The sequence below is a fragment of the Cibotium barometz genome, chromosome 23 (genome assembly GCF_041138505.1).
Source record: "Cibotium barometz isolate CiBa-2024 chromosome 23, ASM4113850v1, whole genome shotgun sequence".
Lineage (NCBI taxonomy): Eukaryota > Viridiplantae > Streptophyta > Polypodiopsida > Cyatheales > Cibotiaceae > Cibotium > Cibotium barometz.
Genome location: NC_141068.1, coordinates 25,580,417 through 25,604,809, shown reverse-complemented (window position 1 = coordinate 25,604,809; position 24,393 = coordinate 25,580,417). Strand labels below are relative to the sequence as shown.

The following is a 24,393-nucleotide window of genomic DNA, read 5'->3' as shown; positions in this document are numbered from 1 at the left end:
AGAGAAGAAGATAGAAGAAAATTCAGCCATCCATCTCTCTCTTATGGCTTTCTCTCTCTTGTGTGTGTGTGTTTGCTTGCAAGGAACTCAAGCTCTCCCTTTCCCCCACATTCTCTCTCTTGTGTGTGTGTGTTTGCTTGCAAGGAACTCAAGCTCTCCCTTTCCCCCACATTCTCTTTAACTATTGTTGATGACTCTTTCATGCAAACCTTTTATTGGGGCTTCTAAGATTTCACTTAGTCTTTCTTCACAACAATGAATTTTAATTACAATAATTCTAGCATTTTCAACATCCCCTTGGTAGAGTGGTGTTTTTAACATTTCACATTTCTTTCTCAATTGTCCTTTTATCAAAAAACATTAGTGTTCCCATCAAAGCATCACTAACAACTCTTGAAGTGGATCATGGTGTAGGGGTGCTCTTTTATCTAGGATAAAGATCTATCTGGCACAATAATAGTTGCAAGTCATCAAGTTTATTACCCATATATTTAAATACCTTTGGCAAATTTCACTTTGCAATATCACATTATGTAACCTAGTAACACCTAATTTTATGTTTTTAAACTTCTCTTGCTAAACCAACTACCATGCTTGGATTATGATAAATTAGTTAAGGCACCAATGCATTTATACTAGCATTCCCTTCCTGCATTCAAAAGTGCCATAGTATATCAACATGCATAATAAAGTTTAAACTACCAAAATCAATACAATGAAGAGTTTCATTTTATTTACCTAAATAATGACATGTCCACAATGAGCTACCCTATAATGCCACCACTTGATTCCAACTATTTGGACATGGGATATTTATATCTGAAACCTTTCCACTTGACCACCAGGCATGTATACATCTATATTGGAAAGAACCTCTTCTTTTGCTTCACTTGTCCTCCATTTCTTACATAACTCTTTATTCTTACTCCTATAAGTTGTAAAAGTATATATTTGTATGTGTGTAAGAAGTTGAGGCTATCTTTCCAATGAAAAAGGCACAATTATTCTCTTCCAACCTCCCTTATTGTTGTTATAAACTTTACAAATATCAGCTTCATCATTCATATATCCATGATTTTTTTTTTGGCTTAAATCTATTATCATAACTTGGTTCAAGTTCTCCCAAACAACACTTGTGACTCTATATCATTTTCTTTGAGTTCATGTATAGCACTGGTGAGTACCTCATACACACTAAGAAAATTACCAAAACCATTATATAGTCATTATATACTGCCAAAACTAGTAAATCATTCTATGCCAAAATCATTATTAAATTAATGTATAATACCAAATACCATAGTTTTTATAGTTAAAAATAAAAACTATGGTTTCCTAGCCTTCTATTATATGCACATGATCAAAATGATCAATATCAATATCACCATCAACAACCATTCTATTGGCAATATCAACTCATGAAATTGGTCTTATTATTGACATCTACAATTAGGTTGTTGCCCTTAAAGTGGGAAATGACTACTCATAATGACACTTTCAATTGTGCTTCAATATTGCTTCAATTCTTTCTCCAAGTGAATGGTTAGCCTTTTAGTTTTGCATCACTATTTTCTTTAGCCTACACATAATGACACTTTTGATTGAGCTTCAATGTGTACTTTCAAATTCCAGCCAAGCCCCCAAAAAAAGGAAAAAAAAGAAAAAGAAAAATAATTACGTAATAAATAAAATAATTATAATTATTATACCATTTTTGAATACAAAAGAGGAAAACTTTTATTTCACGTGCAGAGCTGTGGTGGTATTTTGAATCGTCACTAGGTCATATATAAGGCTGCAACTCCCCTCTTCTGATCGGCTTCTTGGTGCGTACGACCATGGTGCGCTTGACAGCTGACTTAATTCTGCGTTCCCCCCAGTACTTCAATGCTGTGCGGGAGAGAGAAATCGACCTTCGAGGTAAGCTTCTGCTTCAGAATTAGCGTTAGGGTTTCGAAAACTAGGATTAGGGTTTTGGGAACTAGTTCTAGGGTTCTGGGAACTGGGTCTAGGTAGTCAAGCTGCGAAATGTGTCAGTGGCTATGGCGGGAACAAGTGAACTAGGGCTTAATCAAGCTGCATGCACCTGAGTGGGCATGGCTCAGGAGAAAATAAGGTGTTTATTTAAGCTTGGCTTTTCATTGTTTTTCATGTAAACCACATCGCCATTGCTCTGAACTTATGCTTCAAACCTGTTGGTTTTCATAGATACCAAGTTAAGTTTCAGCTCGAGATTATGGCCATGTTCTCTTCATCTTCGTAACATGTTTAAAAATAAGTTCCAATAGAAGGGTGCCCGAGTGTGTGAGCACTTAGCTTCTTCGTTGCACATTGCATAATCCTCTCTTTATTAGTTTTATTTTAGCACTTTCTTTGATCCTCTCTAGGCCCATGTTTTTAACATGGTATCAGAGCCCCCTAGGGCTGGATCTAATCAAATAATTCTCCTAGGCGTTTTCTGCTTCCTTAATGCTAGTAGGGTAGGATTAAGACCTTAAGCTTTCCATTAGCGAGTTAATCTAGGTAGTTTTGTTTAACACCTTCGTTGAGAGAGAAGGAAAGAAAGAGAGTGAGCTTCTTGCATTAGTTCTCTAGCACCTCCACTCAGCAAATCAAAGTGGGAGTTCTCCTTCAGAGGTCTGTATGGGCAACTGCAAACAAATCAAGCAAGGACTCTTGTGCAACACAGCTTCATTCTATGTGCAAGCAGCTTCTACAAAAGAAAGAGCAGCAACTTTGGTCATCTATTATGAGTGTTGCTAAAGGCAGTAGTTCTTAAGCTTTGTAAGACCTCACTTTGTGTAACAACTAAGCTCCAAGCTGTCATCATCCCAGGTGGCCCAGCAAAATAGTGACTGCAACAACAAACCAAATGACTCGTTAAGTGTGAATGGGTCAGCATTGAGTATTGATGTGTTGACGAGCAGCTGCATCTCGTGCATTCTAGGTGGTATGAAAGCAGTGACACTCTTTCTCCTGTTTCGTGGAATCCTCCAATCAAATTAATAGCAATTATATTACATGTGTGAGAAAGCTGCAGCAAGTCTTTGAGCCACAGCAAGATGAAACACCATCTCCAGTGAAGCCAAGAACTCCAGCTAAGAACTCAGCACTGTGTGGTATTTGATCTGTGTGGTGAACAATCACTTGATGACTCGCGAGCTGTTTGTTTGTGCTTATCCTTCATTAAGGGTTGTGTGGTGTGAAGTGTTCCTTGTCTTAAGAACTTGTTTTCATGCTGAGCCCATTCCATAGTCACAGGGGACAGAAGGGACGACAGCTTGGGATGCCGGTACACGTCAGAAACGGGGACGGAAGGGGACGGTTGGATGTCCCCTTGGAGGCGTCCCTCACAAGGGACGGGGGATGGGGACGGCTGTTGGCAAGGGATGGTGTGGGGGATGGACCTCTGGGGGGACGGCAGAGAGCCGTTGCGCCATACAACGGTCCTTTTTTTTACCCGTTTTCTGGCTGTTTCTGGCCGTTTAGGTGGCCGTTTGGGGATGCCTTCCCCTATTGTGTCAAATCCCCACGGATCCCCTTGTGATCGATCTTGGTTCGAAACTCGAATCCTGCAAACAAACGAACAACAAACAACAAAGGGGGTGCAGGCCTGACTCACCTCCCAACCATGACAGCCGTGGGCGAGCCCACAGTCTTGGCTGTCCCCACCGAGCCACGAACTGAGATTAGGATGACGTACCGACCAATCCCCTTCTCGTGACGTCCCATACCGCCACGAAGCTGCTCTCGCGGGCCTCGAGACTGCTGCCGGCCTCGGTTGCATAAAGCAGGTGCACGTTTGCACTAGATCCAGGCACCAAGACCATAGAGCTCTCACAAGCTCGTGGGACTCTCTATATCCCAATAACTAACCTTGGCCACCCTTTTATAGGCTCTTGGCCGGTCATCGGGCGTCCACACTTGGGCGCCCGCCTGTCCATACTTGGGTGCCCGCCCGTTAGTATTTCCCTAACTCAGCTCGTCAATCAGCTTGCCTAGTTCCAAGCTTCCCCAAGCCTCGAAACTAGTCTTGCATGCGTGTAGCACACGGTAGATACGCACTGTGCACATGACATGAGGAGATTGGTCGGTCATCGGGCGTCCACACTTGGGCGCCCGCCCGTCCATACTTGGGTGCCCACGCGTTAGTATTTCCCTAACTCAACTCGTCAATCAGCTTGCCTAGTTCCAAGCTTCCCCAAGCCTCGAAACTAGTCTTGCATGCGTGTAGCACACGGTAGATACGCACTGTGCACATGACATGAGGAGATTGGTCGGTCATCGGGCGTCCACACTTGGGCGCCCGCCCGTCCATACTTGGGTGCCCACGCGTTAGTATTTCCCTAACTCAACTCGTCAATCAGCTTGCCTAGTTCCAAGCTTCCCCAAGCCTCGAAACTGGTCTTGCATGCGTGTAGCACACGGTAGATACGCATTGTGCACATGACATATTGCCACTTGGGCCTTGGCCTTTGAGGCTTGGGTCTTGGGCCTTGGCCCTTGCCTCTCTCTCTTACCTATCTATATAAGAACAAGGCTACAAGGCTACAAGCACACACATACCTTCAAGCAACTTTCAAGTTTCAAGTCTCTTGAGTCTTGAGTCTTTGGCATGTTGCTCATTGCTCAAGCTTCAAGCGACAAGCCACACTCTATGAGTGTATCTACTCTCTCTAGTCTCTCTCCCTCAGGCTTCTTCCAACTTCCAAGCCTCTAGGCTCTCACACAAGTATTTTTTGAGTGCCGTTCCCTCCCCCGTCTCCCTGTTCCTTACGGCTTCTGCGCCAATGCCATATCAGTATCACTCTAGTAAAAAATGAGCGCCAGCATGGTATGGTGTGGAAACACTGTTGGAAGAAAGTTGTATTGACATTAACAATCTTTTTGATGTGCGATGTGTAGCCTATGTTGTGGTGTCCATGTTGAGGCACGGAGTGGCCGAGAGTGCCACATGTGTGTGTTGAGTAGTGCCTGAGTAGAGGCTTTTGTATGCGTTTGTGAGTTGCCTATGAGAGGTATGTAAAAGAGGAGTTGCAAGTACCCACTGTGGTCAAGGACTAGCGGTGGGTCTTCACTGTTGTCTTGGGTGATGGGTGTCGTTGTTCGCTTAGTTTGGTGTGATAGAAGTTCATGGTTGACATTGGGTGGCATGCGTTCATCATCATGAGAATGGCAAGGATTCACTGTTATGGGAGGGTGACGTGAGAGTTCACCATTTGTGAGATTGAGGGATAGACCTTGTTGAGTCCTACTGTCGCTTATGGGAGGTGTCTTGTGCATCAATTAATCTTGATGCTCATGATCATGATTATCCTTGCTAGCAAGTATATGGGCAGATTTAGACCTAATTTTGCAGCCTTGTAGGCATTTAGAAGTGTACGGAACATGCACTCATGGAGGAGACACCTTGGACACCTTTGTCAAACATGTCATCTCCAGCTCTCTTTTACTTCATTTTATGCCTTTTTTAATCTAGATATTTATCTGATATTTTTCTTAGGCTATTTTAGGCATTGTTATCAGTCGTGGACATTTGTCCTTGTCAGAATATGCAGCGGAAATGATATCCAAACTTGGGTAGACAAGAGCAAGTAGACTGCAGAAAATAATCAGCACAAGAAACACTGAGAGATGTGTGTAAACTCTTCTCTATACACAAGATCCCGGAGATAACTGAATGAGAAAGTGGAGGAGGATGGGGGTGAATATATACAAGCCCATGAGGGCAGTCGGCCAGCTCTGGAAGAGGCCCACGACTCACAAAATGTCCACGACTGCTGAAAAACAGCAGTCGGCCAGCATCTGGTGCCCACATCTGCACAGATCAAGTCGGCCAGCACTCAGATAGCCCACGACTGCTACAGATGCAGTCGGCCAGCCTCAGAGTGGTCCTGGCATCACCTGGCAGCCCTCCAGCCACTAGGAAAAAATGGGAAAAATAGGGAAAAAATACGGGGAGTGTGGAAAAATGATATACGGGCGGGCACACCCACAACAGAGGCCCTGGTGTATACAAATAGACAGGAGATGACTTCTAACACCCCCTCTCAGCTCCTGGCTGTGAAACCAACCCCAGGGAGCTGGAGTGCCGCCTGAGCGTAGCCTGAGGTAGAGACTTCGTGAAGAGGTCCGCCGCATTGTCCTCCGTCGAACAATAAAGTAGCAAGATGTCACCCGCCAAGATCTTCTCACGAACAAAGTGATACTGTATCTCTATATGCTTGGTCCGGGCATGGAAAACCGGGTTCCGAGCAATAGCTATACAACTCTGGTTATCACACTGGATGACTGTGGGCTCCCTCTGTGGAAACCCCATCTCGCCAAGCAGCCTCCGCAGCCATACAACCTCACAAGCAGCACCACAAGCAGCCCGATACTCTGCCTCTGTCGAAGAAAGAGCAATAGTCGGCTGCTTCTTGCTGCTCCAAGAAACCGCTCCTGAGCCGAGGGTAAAAGTGTATCCTGAAGTAGATCTCCTCGTGTCTGGATCTCCTCCCCAATCTGAGTCACTCCATCCTTGGAGCTTGACTCCATTCCCTCCTGTGTAAAAGAGTCCCAGATCCTTCGTACTCTGCAGATACCGCAAGATCCGCAATCTTGCGTCCCAATGAGTCTTCAATGGCGTCTGCATAAAAGAGCTCAACAGCCCCACGGAGAAGCTCAAGTCCAATCTGGTGTTCAGCAACCAGATCAATGAACCAACCAACTTCCGGTACTGCGAGGCATCAACTGGCTCACAAGGATCTGTAACGGTTAACTTTGTGTTCGGGTCCATCGGCGAAGTAATAGGCTTGCAGTTCTCCATCCCAAAGGCCTCAAGCAACTCATGAACATACCGCTGCTGAGAGACGAAAAACCCCCTCTGGGTCTGCCAGATCTCCAATCCCAAGAAGAAGTGGAGTAAGCCTAAGTCGGTCATCTCAAACTCCTTTGACAAGGCAGCCTTCGTCACTCCAATGTGCTCCACATGACCGCCGGTGAGAATGAGATCATCCACATAAAGGATGATGAGTGTGACCAAGCCGCGTTCCCGAAAGAGATACAGGTTCGGATCTGCAACCGATCTCTGGAATCCAGTCCGAATAAAGAAGGAATCAATCTTCTGATTCCAAGCCCGCGGAGCCTGCTTAAGACCATACAAGGCCTTACGTAACCTGTAAACCATCCCTTCCGATCCTGGAACAATGAAGCCTGGAGGCTGCTCAACGTACACCTCCTCCTGCAGGTCGCCATTAAGGAACGCCGATTTTACATCCATCTGGTACACGGGCCACCTCTGAGAAGAAGCAAGGGCAAGAACGGTCCGAATCGTGGTCATCCGCGTTGTCGGTGCAAAGGTATCCTCGTAGTCGATGCCTGGCCGCTGAGCATAACCCTTAGCCACGAGCCTGGCTTTGTGTTTGTCCACCGACCCATCAGCCGCGTACTTGGTCTTAAAGACCCATTTGACACCAATGACTGACCGCTTCGACGGCCTCGGTACCAACTCCCATGTGTTGTTCTTCTCGATGGCGTCAAGTTCCACCTGCATGGCTTCCCTCCAAGTATCCTGTGAAAGGGCTTCCTTTACGGAAGTGGGCTCTTTATCCCGCATGATACGAGACATAAGAGCATAGTTCACCTGAAGAAGCTCCGCCGTGTTGCTTTTATCTCGAACTCGATGTGATCTTCGAGGGCCGTCCTCTGTGGTCCATTCGGAGGGTAGCTCCGTGACACCTGACTCCCGAAGGGTGTCCATCAACCACCTAGGTACTCGAACAGATCGTGGAGCCTCCTGTGGTCGCGGGGGCTCAACTCCAGCTGCGGGCTCAACCTCCTGTGATGACTGAGGTGGATCATCTGGAGTGATAGACTGGGAATCATCATCAGACTCTGGATCTCCAAGAAGTGGCGGCTCCTCGACAGTGGATGCTGGAACATGCTCGTCAAAGACCACATCCCGGCTGACAACAATCTCGTTCCTCTCTGGATCATACAACCTGTATCCCTTGGAAAGAGAGTTATACCCCACAAATACCAGCTTGCGGGACTTGGAGTCAAGCTTCCCCCTCTGCTTCTTCGGAATATGTACATACGCGTCACTCCCAAAGACACGGAAGTGCGAGACATCGGGTTTCCTGCCAAAATATGCCTCAAATGGAGTCATATGGGGTACAGAAGTCGTCAGAGAGCGGTTAATGGTATGGACAGCTGTCGCCACAGCCTCACCCCACAGTGGACGAGGAAGATCTCGATGCTCCAGCATGGTCCTCGCCATCTCCACCACAGTCCTGTTCTTACGTTCAACAACTCCATTCTCCGAAGGCGATCCGGTATTGGCCAATTCCCTCTTGATGCCATGATCTGCACAAAACCGAAAGAATACAGTCGAGGAGAATTCCCCTCCTTTGTCAGCCCTGAGAGTCTTGACCTGAAATCCAGACTCTTTCTCCACCATCACGTGCCAATCCTTGAACCGAGCAAAAGCCTGGTTCTTCTGTGAAAGAAAGTAGACCCACGTGAATCTGGTACAATCATCAACAAGCAGCATGAAGTAGAGAGATCCTCCCAAGGATGGTATCTGCTGTGGTCCACACAAGTCAGTGTGAATCAACTCCAAAGGTTTCGAAGCCCGCCTGGAAGCCTGCTTCGGAAAGGATTCCCTGTGCTGCTTACCACGTATGCAAGAACTGCAGCGTCCTTGCCTACGACCAACATCTGGCAAGCCAACCACCATCTGGTCCCGGAAGGCGCGCCGCAAAGCATCCACATTCAAGTGGCCAAAACGAAAGTGCCACAAGTCTCCGACCTGAGAGCCTGTCAGTGAGGAGAGTGCAGAGAGTTTGTAGATACCGTTCTCCACACCGCCTTCCCAAACAACTTTGCCTGTCTCACGGGCCCTTAGAGCAACTGAATGCTCCTCAAATTCCACCCGAAAGCCAGTCTTGCATACCTCATGCACTGACAAAAGATGAAAGCCCAGAGCAGGGACGTAAAGAACACGGGAAGCATGCTTGCCCCCCTTGCCGTCGGGAATGATCTCCATCCGGCCCTCACTATGAATCGGAATAGTGGAGTTATCACCAATAAAGATACGACCTGACTGCCGCTTCAGATCCAAGAAGAAGTCACGGGATGGAGTCATGTGCCTGGAAGCACCACTGTCGAGAATCCATTCCCGAGTATCCTTTGCGGTGAAGCCAGCTGCCTCCTCGCTCGAAGACGATGAATCATCGGAGTCCACCATCTCCAAGTGCACAAATGCCGGAGTCTTCGCAGCTGAGGTTGAGGACTCAGCACTCTTCCCTGTCCGCTTAGGGCACTTCCTCCAGTAGTGGCCTTTCTCGCCACAATCATTACAAGATCTTTCGGCCTTCAGCTTCTCTCGTTCTGGATCAGGCTTCTTCTCAGAAGACTTATCTGGTGAAGCCTTCCCTTTGCCCTTGTTGGTATTACGGCCTTTCGACCGTTGGCCAGTTAAGGCCTCCGAACCTCCGCCGTGAGGAGGGTTCGTGAAACGTTCCTCCTGGTCCAAGACCATTGGCACAAGCTCCTCCCAAGTAATGGTGCTGAGCCTGCCACTAGTGATCAATGAGGAATAGAAAGCGGAATACTGACCAGGCAAGTGAGAAAGTAACGTGATGGCCATATCTTCGGACGATATCTCTTTCCCAGCTTGAAGGACTTCCTGCTGAAGGGCCTGCAGCTTGTTAATGTGTTCCCGCATCGTCGAAGACTTTGCAGGGTTCATAACCCGCATCTGCACTTCCAAGGATATCCGCTTCATGGGTGACACCCTGTTGTACAAAGAAGCCAAGTGCTCCCATATGCCTCTCGCCAGCGTCATGTGCTTCACATGGTTGATCACCTGTGGTGTGCAATTGAGGAATATAAATGACCGGACCCTGGCGTTGACACGGTCCCACATTTGTGCCTGTGCCTCTCGGTCCTTCCTCGCTGATAAAACCTCCCCTTCCTCAGCTTCCGGCCTTGGCACCCCTTTGATAATAAAATCAGCAAGATCATATGACTCCAGAACTGACTCCATCATGACCTTCCAGATGCCATAATTGGACCCGTCCAACTGCCGATCCACTGGGAACGTGGGAAGAGTCGGAATCTTCACGTGCTTCTCTGCCATCTCGAGTAAATCCGCCATCTCGGAGAGTAACCTGAAAGGGTGGGTGGGTGGGAAAAATCTGAAAATCAGAAAATATGCAAGTGGCTGTCCAGCCCCTCTGCCCGCCTTCCTCTTGCACCTTCACTTCCCGTTCAGCCCGAAACAGTCCACCGATCAGCAACCTGTTGCTCCCCCTCTTGCTCAGAAAAAAAAAACGCCCAAGATCTGCTAGAGCCTAGGGCTCTGATACCAGGTCAGAATATGCAACGGAAATGATATCCAAACTTGGGTAGACAAGAGCAAGTAGACTGCAGAAAATAATCAGCACAAGAAACACTGAGAGATGTGTGTAAACTCTTCTCTATACACAAGATCCCGGAGATAACTGAATGAGAAAGTGGAGGAGGATGGGGGTGAATATATACAAGCCCATGAGGGCAGTCGACCAGCTCTGGAAGAGGCCCACGACTCACAAAATGTCCACGACTGCTGAAAAACAGCAGTCGGCCAGCATCTGGTGCCCACATCTGCACAGATCAAGTCGGCCAGCACTCAGATAGCCCACGACTGCTACAGATGCAGTCGGCCAGCCTCAGAGTGGTCCTGGCATCACCTGGCAGCCCTCCAGCCACTAGGAAAAAATGGGAAAAATAGGGAAAAAATACGGGGAGTGTGGAAAAATGATATACGGGCGGGCACACCCACAACAGAGGCCCTGGTGTATACAAATAGACAGGAGATGACTTCTAACAGTCCTCTAGTGCTACTGGTCGACTGCTCTACATGAGATGTATATTGCTAGCACATTCATCCCCAGATTCTGCTCTTTTATGATGCCCATTTGGTCCCTTTTGAATGGCCCTTGCTTGTGGGCTGGCCACCCCTTTTTTCTAGTATTTTTCTGGGATTTTTCCCAGCCTTTTTGGCATTTTCCAGTCGGTCTTGTCCATTAGCTCCAATCGGCCTGTTTTGCAGCTCCAGTTGGCCAGCTTCCCCCTACTATAAATAGTGGGTGCTGGCCTCTCATTTCTCATTCAGTCTTGTACATATTTTGCTCCCTCACTTATGAGACTTGTAGTGTCTCTTGCTTGGGACTGTTTTGCTTCAGTAGATTCAGCATAGTTCTCTCCATATCTCTCTCTCTCTTGCACTCTCTGTTCAGCACATTCTAGTGCCACTCTGCTTCCGCTCTGTGCACTCTTTCATGGTATCATCGCTCCGGTTTAGCAACCTCTTTGCTGCCCCAGATTCAGCCCTGTTTTCAGCACCCTCTCCTCTGCGTTTACTCTCAGATCAGTATCCGAGAAAAGTCATGCGCTAAGACTTTGAGTCCAACTTGGAGCGATGCTCCTTAGGCACAAGAACAAACGCCATACACCCAAATATCCGGAAATGAACAACGGAGGGCTTCTCACCATGGAAAGCCTCATATGGAGTTTTATCGAGAAAAGCAGCAATAGGAGACCTGTTCTGAATGTAGACAGCAATGGAAGCCGCCTCAGCCAAGAAAATGAAGAATGCTCAAGCATAGCACGGGCCATCTCCATAATGGTCCTATTCTTCCTCTCGACAACTCCATTCTGTGATGGAGTATATGATGTAGTAAGCTGTCTCCGAATGCCATGTGTCTTGCAATACTGTTGAAACTCCTCGGATGTGAACTCACCCCCTCCATCGGTCCTGAGAGCCTTGACCGAGTGACCGGTCTCTTTTTCCACCTCAGCTTTCCAATCACAGAAGTGCTGAAAAGCCTCATCCTTGGTCTTCAGAAAGAAAACCCAAGTGACCATGCACTGGCACAGAAGAAGAATCACCCAAAGTGATCTCGCCTGATCTGGCAGAGAAGTCCTCGAACCAATCTCGATGGGATGTCATATGAGCAGTAGCACCGCTATCAACAATCCAAGACCGTGACTGAGAAGTCACAAGAGCAAGTATACGCCGAGTACCTGCTAAGAGAAGAATGCCATCATCCTTCTTGGATTGAGACACCGCTGTTGAGGAAGAGTTCTTTACTGCTTCATCACGCTTCTTCTTGTGACATTGGGGTGACTTGTGACCCTTCTTGCCACAATAATGACATTCAATGTCCTTATTCTTTGAAGATTTGTTGTCTTTATCCTTGTCGGAATCCTTGGAGTTCTTGTCAGAACTCCCTTTTCCTTTCTTTTGTTGATTCTTCCCTTTATCTCGTGCTGCCAAAGCTCCATCAGGGCCACTAGAGATGCTAGTCCGCTCCTCAAAGCGAGACTCAATCTGCATAACGGAGGGGAGAACTTCCTCCCAAGTAACTGGAACAGGACGAGGAGAAGAAACAAGAGGTTGAAAGTATGCATCAAACCTCTCTGGAAGGTTGGAGAGCAGCCGAATAGCCATGTCCTCTGTGGAGATGTCCTTGCCACAAACAGCAAGCTCGTCCCGAAGATCTTTGATCTTCGAGATGAAAGCATATAAAGATGGAAAGGCAGAAACTAATAAGTTCATAAGTTGCTTTTCCAACGCCAAAATCTGACCCGGAGACTTAATCTCATAGAGATCTGCAAAAGCCTTCCAAACTTCATGTGCAGCATATGCTGCACGCACATGAGAGAACAGAATCCTGACAGTTCAACATCAGAAAGGAGAAAACGCGTCAATCATTCGACTGCCAAATATCAAGCTGTGCCTGAGTCGCACCACCGGAAGCAAGGGTGGGAGGGGTGGCATTGGCCGGTGTAACAAGCCAATCCCAAAGATCCACGCCACGCAAGGCCGATTTCACCTTCACCTTCCATAGGGTGTAGTTGGAACCATCCAACTTGGCAGACTCAGCAAACATATGAAGAGAAATCGGTGCAGCCATCACAAAAGCTTGGGCTCAATCTCAAAAAATGCACAAACTCTGAAGAAGTGTCGTCCTCCACAGGTACCAAGAGTGCCACCAAAGCCTGCAACACCACAAACCCCCTCTGCAAAGGGGAAAGCCCACTTGAGAGGAAAACGCAGCACACAGAAGGCTGCTGTCCTGAAAAAACAGGCCGCCTATGTCCAATCTCCACGTGGAAAAGAAAACGCTGATCAAAGAGTACCTGATGGCTGTGTTGGTGAAGCAAACTGTAGGCGAAAAGACCAGCAGGTGCTGTTCAAAAAACGCAGCAGCAAAGGGGTGATGGTGGATGATTTTACCCAATATACTTGGGTTTTCTTTCTGAAGACCAAGGATGAGGCTTTTCAGCACTTCTGTGATTGGAAAGCTGAGGTGGAAAAAGAGACCGGTCACTCGGTCAAGGTTCTCAGGACCGATGGAGGGGGTGAGTTCACATCCTAGGAGTTTCAACAATATTGCAAGACACATGGCATTCAGAGATAGCTTACTACATCATATACTCCATCACAGAATGGAGTTGCCGAGAGAAAGAATAGGACCATTATGGAGATGGCCCGTGCTATGCTTGAGCATTCTTCATTACCTCGACGTTTCTTGGCTGAGGCGGCTTCCATTGTGTCTACATTCAGAACAGGTCTTCTACTGCTGCTTTTCCCGATAAAACTCCATATGAGGCTTTCCATGGTGAGAAGCCCTCCGTTGTTCATTTCCTGATATTTGGGTGTATGGCGTTTGTTCTTGTGCCTAAGGAGCATCGCTCCAAGTTGGACTCGAAGTCTTAGCGCATGACTTTTCTCGGATACAGCACTGTGTCGAAGGCATATCGTCTTTATGATCCTCAGGCCTGTAAAGTTGTTGTGAGCCATGATGTGGTGTTCGACGAGACTCCTACATCTTCAGAGGGGGGTGGTGAGCTTCTTCTTCCTTCACCTTTGTCTTTGCCTCCTCCTCCTCCTCCTCCTCTTGCTCCTGCTGCTTCTGTTACACCTCCAGCTGAGGATACTCAGTCAGATGATGATGACCCTGCTCTTCCTCTGGTGAGTTCGAGCAGATCTGTACTTGGTTGGTATTATCAGACAGTTCGTGATTCTGGGTTACATGAGCTTCCTTCTGCTCCTCCGCTTGGTTCTCTTCGGCGTTCTTTCAGAGTTACAGGGAAACAAATTCATGAGGGCAACATGTTTGTTAATTATGCTCTTATGTCTACTATCATTAATGGTCCTTCTGATCCCACTTCTGTAGACGAGGCTCTTTCACATGAGCCTTGGTGTCGTGCTATGCAGGGAGAGTTGGATGCTATCGAATGGAATGGCACTTGAAGCGTAAGGTGATTGGTGTGCATTGGATCTTCAAATCAAAGTTCCGAGTTGATGGCAGCTTGGACAAGCACAAGGCAAGGTTGGTTGCCAAGGGTTATGCTCAGTGCCCTGGTGTCTTCGATGAGACCTTCGCTCCGACGGCCCGGATGACTACCATTCGCACCGTTCTTGCACTTGCAGGACATCATAGATGGCCCGTTTTCCAGATGGATGTCAAGTCGGCTTTCCTGAATGGAGAGCTTACACAGGAGGTTTATATTGATCAGCCGCCAGGATTTGTTGTTCCGGGCAAACAGGATCATGTGTACCGGTTGAAGAAGGCTTTATATGGTCTGAAGCAGGCTCCGTGGGCTTGGTACAAGCGGATTGATGAGTTCTTTCAGAAGCTAGGCCTGCGCTGTTCTCACGCAGATTCGAACCTTTATATCCTCCTTGAGAGGGGGTTGATTGTTATCATTGTGGTCTATGTTGATGACCTCATTTTTACAGGTTCTTATTCTGTGCGGATCTGTTCTTTTATGGAAGCTTTAGAGACAGAGTTTGAGATGACGGATCTTGGCCTCTTGCATTATTTTCTTGGCTTTGAGATTTGGCAGACCTCGAAGGGCACTTTCTTCTCTCAGCAGAAGTACACTCGGGAGATTCTCGACAGATTTCAGATTACTGGGTGCAAACGAGTATCTTCTCCTATGGATATTGGTGAGAAGCTTTCTTCACTTGATGCTTCTCCAGGGATTGATCAGGGACAGTATCGGATTCTCGTCGGTTGTTTGGTATGGTTGACCTACTCCCGATTGGACATATGCTTCGCAATCAGTTTATAGAGTTCCTTCTCATCCAAACCCAGTCAGCAGCATTGGTGGTGTGCTCTCAGAGTTCTTCGGTACTTGCGTGGCACACTGGATTTTGGCATCTTTTATGGCCAAGGATGCACTCTTGTTGGATGGTCTGACTCAAATTGGGTTGGAGAACCAGATACACGGCGTTCGACCATTGGTTGTGTTTTTTCACTTGGGTCTAGAGCCATTTCTTGAAGCAGTAAAAAGCAACCTACTGTGGTGCTTTCCTCTACCGAGGCGGAGTACCGTGTAGTTTGTTATGCTGCATGTGAGGCGATTTGGTTGCGGAGATTATTGGAGGAGCTCGGTTGTCCTCCTACCGGATTTACTCTTCTTTGGTGTGACAATCAGAGTTGCATCGCCATCGCCAAGAACCCTGTGTTTCATGCTCGTACGAAACACATTGAGATTCAGTATCACTATGTTCGTGAACGGGTTCTTGCGGGAGATTTGCGTTTGGAGTATTGTCCTTCCGCGGAGAATGCTGCAGATTTGTTCACCAAGCCGGTTTCTCAGGCTTCCTTGGCTCCTCATCTTCAGATTCTCGGAGTTTGTTCAGCATCTGGTGCTGAGAGGGGGTGTTAGCACATTCATCCCGAGATTCTGCTCTTTTATGGTGCCCATTTGGTCCCTTTTGCATGGCCCTTGCTTGTGGGCTAGCCACCCCTTTTTTCTAGTATTTTTCTGGGATTTTTCCCGGCCTTTCTGGCATTTTCCAGTCGGTCTTGTCCAGTAGCTCCAGTCGGCCTGTTTTGCAGCTCCAGTTGGCCAGCTTCCCCCTACTATACATAGTGGGTGCTGGCCTCTCATTTCTCATTCAATCTTGTACATATTTTGCTCCCTCACTTATGAGACTTGTAGTGTCTCTTGCTTGGGACTGTTTTGCTTCAGTATATTCAGCATAGTTCCCTCCATATCTCTCTCTCTATCTCTCTCACACTCTCTGTTCAGCACATTCTAGTGCCACTCTGCTCTCTTTCATATATAAGCATAGCCATTGTGCCTTCATAATTCATTCAATACATTCAATACTTTTCGGTTCTTGGCTCAAGTGTTGGATATCTCTCTTGGCTATCTACTCTCTCTTGTGTGATCTCTATTTCATATTCACATATTCTCACATGGTATCAAAGATCTTGTGCTTCCACAGTTTAGCAAGAAGAGTTTCTAGCGTGTGTTTTTTTCTCCTCTACTCCCTTGGTGGCTGCGTTTTGGAGAGCTACTTCATCGCACAAATCAGTGTTTTTTTGTTGCGTTTCTCCTACAGTAGCACTTTCTTGCGTTTTTTTTCCTAGCTCTCCCTCTCCTCTCCTAATTTTGTATTCTGTTCCCATCTTGGACTAGTAGCACCGCGCACTCGCTCCATTAGCCTCTCCCTGCCGTACTTCATTGTGCATCGGGTCGGCTCCTGTCTTCACTCATGTTTCTTGATCTCTAGTAGGAGTACAGTTCTACATCTTTCTTTCACCTCACTTAGCATCTAGGGAGGAGTGGGCCACCCCCGAGTACCTACTTGTAGCCTTTTTGTTGTAAATTCAAGAGGATTCCATGGCTTCTACACTGGCTGTCATCTCTTCATTCATTCCTCAACTTCCCAAGGAATCCATCTTAGATGGAACCGATTATCTTGATTGGGCACGATGAAGACTCTCCTTCGGTAATATTGGCTCTGGGGTCATAGTCACATGGAACGGGAACAGACAAATGGAACGGGAGTTTGTTTTGGAACGAGAACGGGAACTCGGAAAGAAAATGGGAACAACACGTCATCTCCATATGGCTACCATTTGCAAGCTAAAGAGATACAAGGGCATATATTGCAAAGCTTTTTAGATGCAAGGTCATACACCACTCTCATATGATATGATATGATCATAGAAAAATACAAAAATTCTCATTTATTAAAAAATTAGACCCAAAATGCCTTTAGCCAAGGATGCACATTTCCTCGTTCCCAAGGCTATACTTCTTCTTCAACATAAAACCCTCTATTGCTCGTCAATTTGATGACAATGATGAGGAAACTGCATAATAATTGTGGAATACCATTTAGAGGAGGTATCACCGTGAGAACTTTGCTCAGAAGGTAGCCTTGGAGAATCAGCTCTCCAACTTGAAGATCGCCGATACTGCTAACATCATGGATTCTGTTACGGAGTTCATAACCATTCAGAAGCAATTGGTCTCTTTGGGGAGCAAAGCTACTGACCAGGACTTTGTCAATTGACTCCTCGCCAAATTGCCCGAGACTTTCTCTGCTTTTTGTGATACTAAATCACTTCTTTCTTCAACTCTTGATCTACATACCATTGTTGGCATGCTTCAGGATAAGGCCATGAGAAAGAAGACCAGCTAGGGTACTTCCGAGATCCTTCTTTAGGCTAAGGGCAAATGCAAATGGCAGTCCAAGGTTTCCACGAGCAACAAAGGTGACCACAAATCTCCCAACAATCCCTCTCACAAGGAGCTTACTTGTCATTATTGTGGTCTCAAAGGTCACATTCAGCTTGTTAGGGTCTTTAACACACTTTTTTTTTCCCGACTAGCCTTAGGTCCAATATCCTTCCGTAGTTACAGTTTTTCACCGCCCGTAGGCGATGCTACCAAGGAAGCACCTTGTGGGGGTTCAAATGCAAAACCTCTTGGTCCTAGGCAACACCTTCACCACTTGGGCTATCAGCTGATTGGTGTCTTTGACATACTTTAGTACCATCATTGCATAATAAACATCAAACATTAGCCCCAACCACTTCACCATATTTACAAAGCTGAAACATGAGAAAATATCCACAATTCTGAAAATGAAACATACGTGTAGGGACACCACATTGGGGCCGAAATGGGGCGACCCCCCCCCCCCCTTGTGGATATCTTTATTACCAAGGACTATAAGCTTTGGGAGCTCACCCAATAACTAGGGTTCTTGCCAAATTATCCACATACAAAACAAATCCAAGAATACGAAGGGCTTTGTACACATGCCTAGAAATTCCATGAATATGTGCGACCCTTTTCTTGACTGGGTACTGTTTCTTCCCCATGCTTCACATATGGCAATATATAAAAATAATTCGTCTGTGAAATTTGAACACATCAATGATAACGAAGATAGAGAATGCCATAAAACACCAACTGGTTCAGTTCAACCGGTACAACAAAAAAATAAGCATATTTAGCTGGTACAAAAGCAGTGTAACAGGCACACAAACTGGTACAGCAGGTTTAGAATCCCTAAAACAGCGTACAAAATTCAGAGGGTAGAAGGGGTAGCATTAATTTCCAACACTCCTTCCATTTTATGACCTGCATTTGGGAGTATGTGATGCATTTGATAGGCTGCTTGCAAATTTGTGATGACTTTTTCTGTATAATTAAATTGTCTTAGTGCATGTAGATTGCGTGTGCGCCAACATTTCTATCCTAAATCATCTTAGCTCTTCCGAAGGAGATTGCATGTTGTTTTAAAAATGTATATTTGAAGATCATGGTTCTAAATCTGATTTGTTTTTTTTGGAGTTTGCAGGGAATAAGATTGCTGTGGTAGAAAATCTTGGTGCCACTGAGGTTGGTGATAATATGTGTGCAGGAATTCTTTACCCTGCCAAATAGATTAGTGTGAAAAATGCGGTGTACATGGCAAGGTATTCACTTTACGCTTGAGTTGGGCACTATTCAAAGTCTCTTCTTTGCCCGTGCTCTTTGCATTACAGGATCAGTTTGACAGTATTGATCTCTCCGATAATGAGCTAGTCAAGCTGGAAGGGTTTCCTTATCTTAAAAGGCTGACCACATTGCTGGTTAATAACAACAGAATAGCCCGAATAAACCCCAATCTTGGAGGTATCACTTATGATTTTGTTGTTGTGTACGCAGCTGGAGTTCACAATTTCAAAGCCTCAAATGCACTGAATTTGGGTCATCTTATCTTAAGTAACTTTCTAAGGTTCATGTTGTGTGCAGCCTTTTTGCCAATGCTTCACACTTTGGTGCTCACGAATAATCGCCTAGTGAACTTAGGGGACCTTGACCCTATCGCTGTGCTTTCGAAATTGCAGACCCTCTGCTTACTGGATAATATGGTCACAAAGAAAGCTCACTATCGACTTTATGTCATTCACAAGCTGCCAAAATTACGTCTGCTGGATTTCAGAAAAGTGAAGCTAAGGGTAAGTTGTATTACATTAAATTCACAATTTGCTTTCTTTTTCTGAAACCTGCTAGTATGTATTAGAGCACCCCCCTACACACCACAGCCCCCCTGCCCCTGCGGTTCTACACTTCACCTCCTTGTGTTTGAAACATACACATAAGGGGTCAGGGTTTATGACCTGTTTCCAGTTTGTGTTAAAAGAATCCCTCAACCAGTGCGAACCTTCAAAAACCCAAATATGTATTAGTCCAATGGACAGTCTTGGACAGACTGGGGAGCTCACCAGAGAGCACGCCCGAGTCTGAGGCTAGACCAATGCCATGCTTGGACTTCTCACCCAAGCCCTGGTGTTCCAAGGCTTGAGCCAGATTTAGCCTGATTCCAAGGTTCTTCACCCTCTTTGGAATGACATTAATGAGCCTAATCCTCACTTTTATAGCTAATAGGTGATGCTGTTCTTAACTTAATGGTTACTTTACACTAGCTCATTAGACAAGTGTCCCATTGGAAAAAAAAGCCTGAACAGTTTGAACTGCTGTTCTTTTTTGTCTAACATCTGAAAACATCAGATCACTAAAAAGTAATCATTTTTAATTTAGAAACAAAAGAAAATTAAAGGCGCTCTAATTCTAAGTCATCCTTTTCAGAATGCTTGCTTATTATTATTCAAAATTTGTGTACCATAAAGATAATGCTAGGTACTGCCAACTGGGTACATAGTATGTTTGGTCGATATTAGTTGAGTCCAGATTGAGGTGTGTCTTTGGTGTTTGCTTTGAGAAAAAAAGAGTTGAAATGATGACAGATTGCACAACATGAGGAATAGAGAGAATTGATTGCAGCTACACATGGGCTCGTGCGCAGGCAAAGACCAGACCGTACAAACAAACAAGCATGAACATGGGGAATGGTGGAACCCATATCTCTTTGGAGATTGATAGTTTCAAGACTGGCTACCTACTTGTCTCTCATGGACTTCGAAAGATTGACTGTTTTGTGAATGTTTCATTCTGACCTTGTTGAGTGACAAATCTGACAGCTTTGTTGAGCACAGGAGAGGCAGGAAGCAAGTGCGCTATTCGGGTCTAAGGAGGCAGAAGCATTAAAGGAGCTGGAAAATACTTTTGTTCCAGGTGAAATACCTGAAGAAATATCCCTTCCAAAAGCTGAAGAGGTGCAACAAGTTGGTCCTACTCAAGAACAAATTCTAGCAATTAAGGTAATCTCCGTTAAGTGCTTAGTGTGAAATAAGTCATCAAACTGGTTGTATGAAGATTGTGTATAACAGTAATCAACTGAACCATACCCACTTTAGGATGTGTTTCTGTGACTCATACATGTGAAAAATTATTGCAGGCTGCCATTGCCAGCTCGCAGACCCTTGAAGAGGTTGCCAGGCTTGAAAAGGTAGGCGTATGTGTTTTTAGAGAGCTAATAAGAAACAGATCACTTTACATTTAAGAAACTTGTTCACTTGATGATTGCTAGGAGTTCAAATGATGTTTGTATGTATGCATGCATGCTCAGATGGATGGATGGGTGCATGCATATATGTCTACATGTGGATGCATGGATGTATGTAAGCATGTATGTGTATATGTATGCATGTTTGTATTAATTTATGGATTCAGTAGGATGCTGATTCCCACATGAATAGTATAATAACATTAGATGCTTTGTTTTGAAGGCCTTGAAGTCTGGCCAACTACCAGCAGATCTCAGGATAAGCGACGATGAGAATGTGGTGAAAACAATTTCTAGCCAAGAGGTAGATCCATCTAACACTGCTCAAAATGATGTTATGATGATGGAGGAAGCTACAGGCCTGTTGCAGATCCTTCAAAGTGGCGCTGAAGCTATGGATCAGGTATGCTGATTCATTTTCTCCCTTCGCATTTCTGCATCAGACTAAAGCTATATACAAGTCTCTAAGCAAGAAGGTATATACACAAGCTATGGATAAATATAACTCTTCCCAACTTTGGTACTTAAAAACAACGCAGTATTTTGGTATCTAGGCATTATGCATTCTCACTAGTTTTTTTGATGTTGCAAGGGATGATGTTGAAGTTGGTTTGTATACAGGGTTAGGTGAGCTGTTGATTCTTGAAGAGTGAGAAGCAATGTTCAAAGTAAACAGGTGGTTATTGTGTCATCTTTTCTGTCAAGGCAACAACAGGGACAAATTAGTGTTTTTAACCAAGCTGTCTCGCAAGAAATTTTGTAATGGTAGCCTTGAGCTTCAGAGAATTATGTTAGCTTTCCTCTAACAAGACATCTGTCGTTGGGATTTGATTTGCACTGGCTTCATTGAGATTTTGCTCTCATGTTGGGAGTCACATGTTCTTGGGCTCCTATGGCTAAGCTATAACATTACCAAGCCTTTCACTTTATTCTCCATGGACAGGTTTTGTTGACCTTAACTAGGTATAGGGGTTGGTACTCCAAGGTAACCCTTGAAAGTTTGATGGATGCATTGTTGTGTTCAGTTAAGTGAGTGCCCTTGAATTGCAATACCATATGAGCTGAATAGTTTGTCCATCCAGTACCCCCCCCCCCCCCCCCCCCCCCCAAAAAAAGAAAAAAGAAAAAAAGTTTTGACAATCTCCATTTGTTATACATGAAATCATGCCATAGCTGCTGGCTATTAGGATTTTATGTATTGTTGAAGTTGATGATGCTAATAGCCGCATGTAAGTGCGTCCTTTCAAAATGGAGCTTTTGTAGGAATTTTTTTTTATTGTTACTGTTGTGAGCAGTTTGAACCTAGGTTAGGTGCATACATTTTCACCTTGGGTAATTAGATGCCCCTATCTTGACTTAATGAAAGTAGAGCGGTTCAAGCAGAGGAGGTGCTGTCACTTTTAGGGTGTAATTTCGATGTAATGAATGTCTCGATTATACGATTACAGGCAGAAAGCGAAGGACTAGTTCTCATACAGGAACAATCCTGAAAGAATGACCTTGGTAGTATGTTTATATTGATGAGTACCTGGAAGGAGGATGGTGGCGGGCTAAACCGGTGTTGAGGTAATATGTTAGGTCTCATGGAGAGGACTCTAATCTAATTGTATGGAACTGTGCTAGAAGCAATTTCATACAAGAGGACTTAGAGCTGGTTGAGAGAAATAGGCACTTCTTTTCATTTGTGCCCTTCATAAGGCATTACTTGGTGATTGTGATCTCCAACTTCTCCCTTGGGTGACATCCTCCTTGGGTGATGGCCTCTCACAGTACCTTTTTTCTTTCTTGAAAGGCTAGTGAAGTAGTGGTTAAGCTTATGGATCCGTCTCTGTAGTTTTCTTTCAGTCTCTTTTTATTTGTCTTCACATTACTTCATTTTCTCTATGCTGTTTTCCAGCCCCTTCTTGTTAATGCCATTTTGAACCCATATTTTGGAGTTTTCCATCATAAGATAATTGCCGTGTATTGACTCCAAGGTTACCATAATTACCCTGTATCAACTCCAAGGCTTTTGCCAGGAGTCTATCTTGTTGGTTCATGTAGTCTATGTGAATATTAATGTAGATAGTCTTTTAAATCTTTTGTATGTATGTCCAGCCTAATGTGAACACATGGGCATAGTATATAAGTAATTTTTTGTTGACACTTATTGCATACACTCATACATAATAGAGAAATCTCTTGTTTGGAGAGAGTGAGCATTCCATTGTGTGTTTTGTATTTCATTCCTTGTGCATTAGTGTGTGAAAGAGAGAGTATCTCATGTAGCAAAGCAACCACGGTGGTGATTGGCACATTGGTAGAGTGGACGACAAGAATGTGCGAACAAACGGAAGTAGCACCTTGGAGCATTGCTTGGTGTTGGTAATTTTTCAACAAGTCATGCAATTATCTAGCTTAGGTCAAGTAATAGCTTAAGTGCCATTGTTTGGGAATAACTAATTGTCTTCTCTTTTCTTGTTTTCTAGTTTAGCACACTTAAGATTTGTCTATTTTCATGTGTTTCTCTTTTCTTGTTTTCTAGTTTAGCATGCTTAAGATGTCTTTTTTCATGTGTTTTTTAAGATGGTGTTAAGTTCAGAAAAGAAGTTTTTTTTAAAAAATATAAAAAGTATTTTGTTGTTAGTTTCATTGGCATTGAAAGATAAAGACCATTGGAAACATTGAGGAATTCTAGTAAATAGATGTTTTTGTTTGATTTTATGTCTAGTTTTTTAAAAAAAGTTTCTTGCTTTTTTGGTTCATTTTTGCTTTTTATTTTTATTTTTGGTCAAAAAGCCAAAAAAGCTAAAATATACATAAATGGCAGTGAATTAGGAGACCAAAAACTTTGATTGTGCCATATTCACTAGTAACTGCTTATGGGTGTATTGCAGGGATTTTTTTTTTCAAAAATGGATGAACAATAACTCGACCATTGAAGGAATGTCAAGTTCCTAATGCAAGAAAAGCTGCATAGACTAGTATTTCTTAGAATGAGAATTAAAGTGTGCATGAGTTCATAGCCTGCATTAAACATTTGGATCAAAGATGTGAAAAACGGGACATTAATATCCTCGTGGAGATCTAGTGTGGTGCGCAATATGCTACCAAATCAAACATCACACACAGCTAGTGTAAATGGTCGCACAAATCAATCAATAAATCAATCAAGTGTTGATTGAGGAATCATTAGAGAATACTTTGCCTTACCAACAAAGATGTTTCACCAACTTCCCCAAGACAAATCACAACTAACCAAAATCAGAAATCATAATAGCCAATGCAAACGGTCTCACAAATCAATCAAGTGTTGATTGAGGAATCATTGGAGATTTTGGGTATGTAGTTGCGTTGGGATTCTGGGTATCATTAGAGGTTTTGGGCTACTGCTAGGGCTTGGGGTTATCAATTTGAAGGGGGGATTATTGAACAAATCGATGTACTTGGGATTTATGGATGTAGAGCATATGCCTTAGGTAAGGTAATCTGTCAAAGGTTAAAATCTTACAGTAGTAGTAAAATATGTCAATCATGGTGAAAGAATCCATAAGGTGTGCGATGAGCTAGGGAGCTATATTCATGGCCTACATTTGGGGAAGAATATGTGGAGGCTAGAAACATGGAGAGAATCATTGACTTTGATAAGCTATAAGTATTAGTACTCATCTTAT

The 24,393-nt window shown here is 44.7% G+C and overlaps 1 protein-coding gene across 1 annotated transcript; it reads left to right on the top strand.

Annotated features, from left to right (window-relative positions):
- Positions 1-1,764: 1,764 nt before the first annotated feature.
- Positions 1,765-21,821, top strand: LOC147625784 (U2 small nuclear ribonucleoprotein A'-like). Its single transcript, XM_086817352.1, has 8 exons — positions 1,765-1,920; positions 18,650-18,690; positions 18,837-18,966; positions 19,087-19,292; positions 20,331-20,495; positions 20,633-20,683; positions 20,964-21,143; positions 21,362-21,821. Exons 1-8 carry the CDS (start codon positions 1,839-1,841, stop codon positions 21,365-21,367), a joined length of 861 nt encoding a protein of 286 aa, XP_086673478.1. The 5' UTR covers positions 1,765-1,838; the 3' UTR covers positions 21,368-21,821.
- Positions 21,822-24,393: the final 2,572 nt, after the last annotated feature.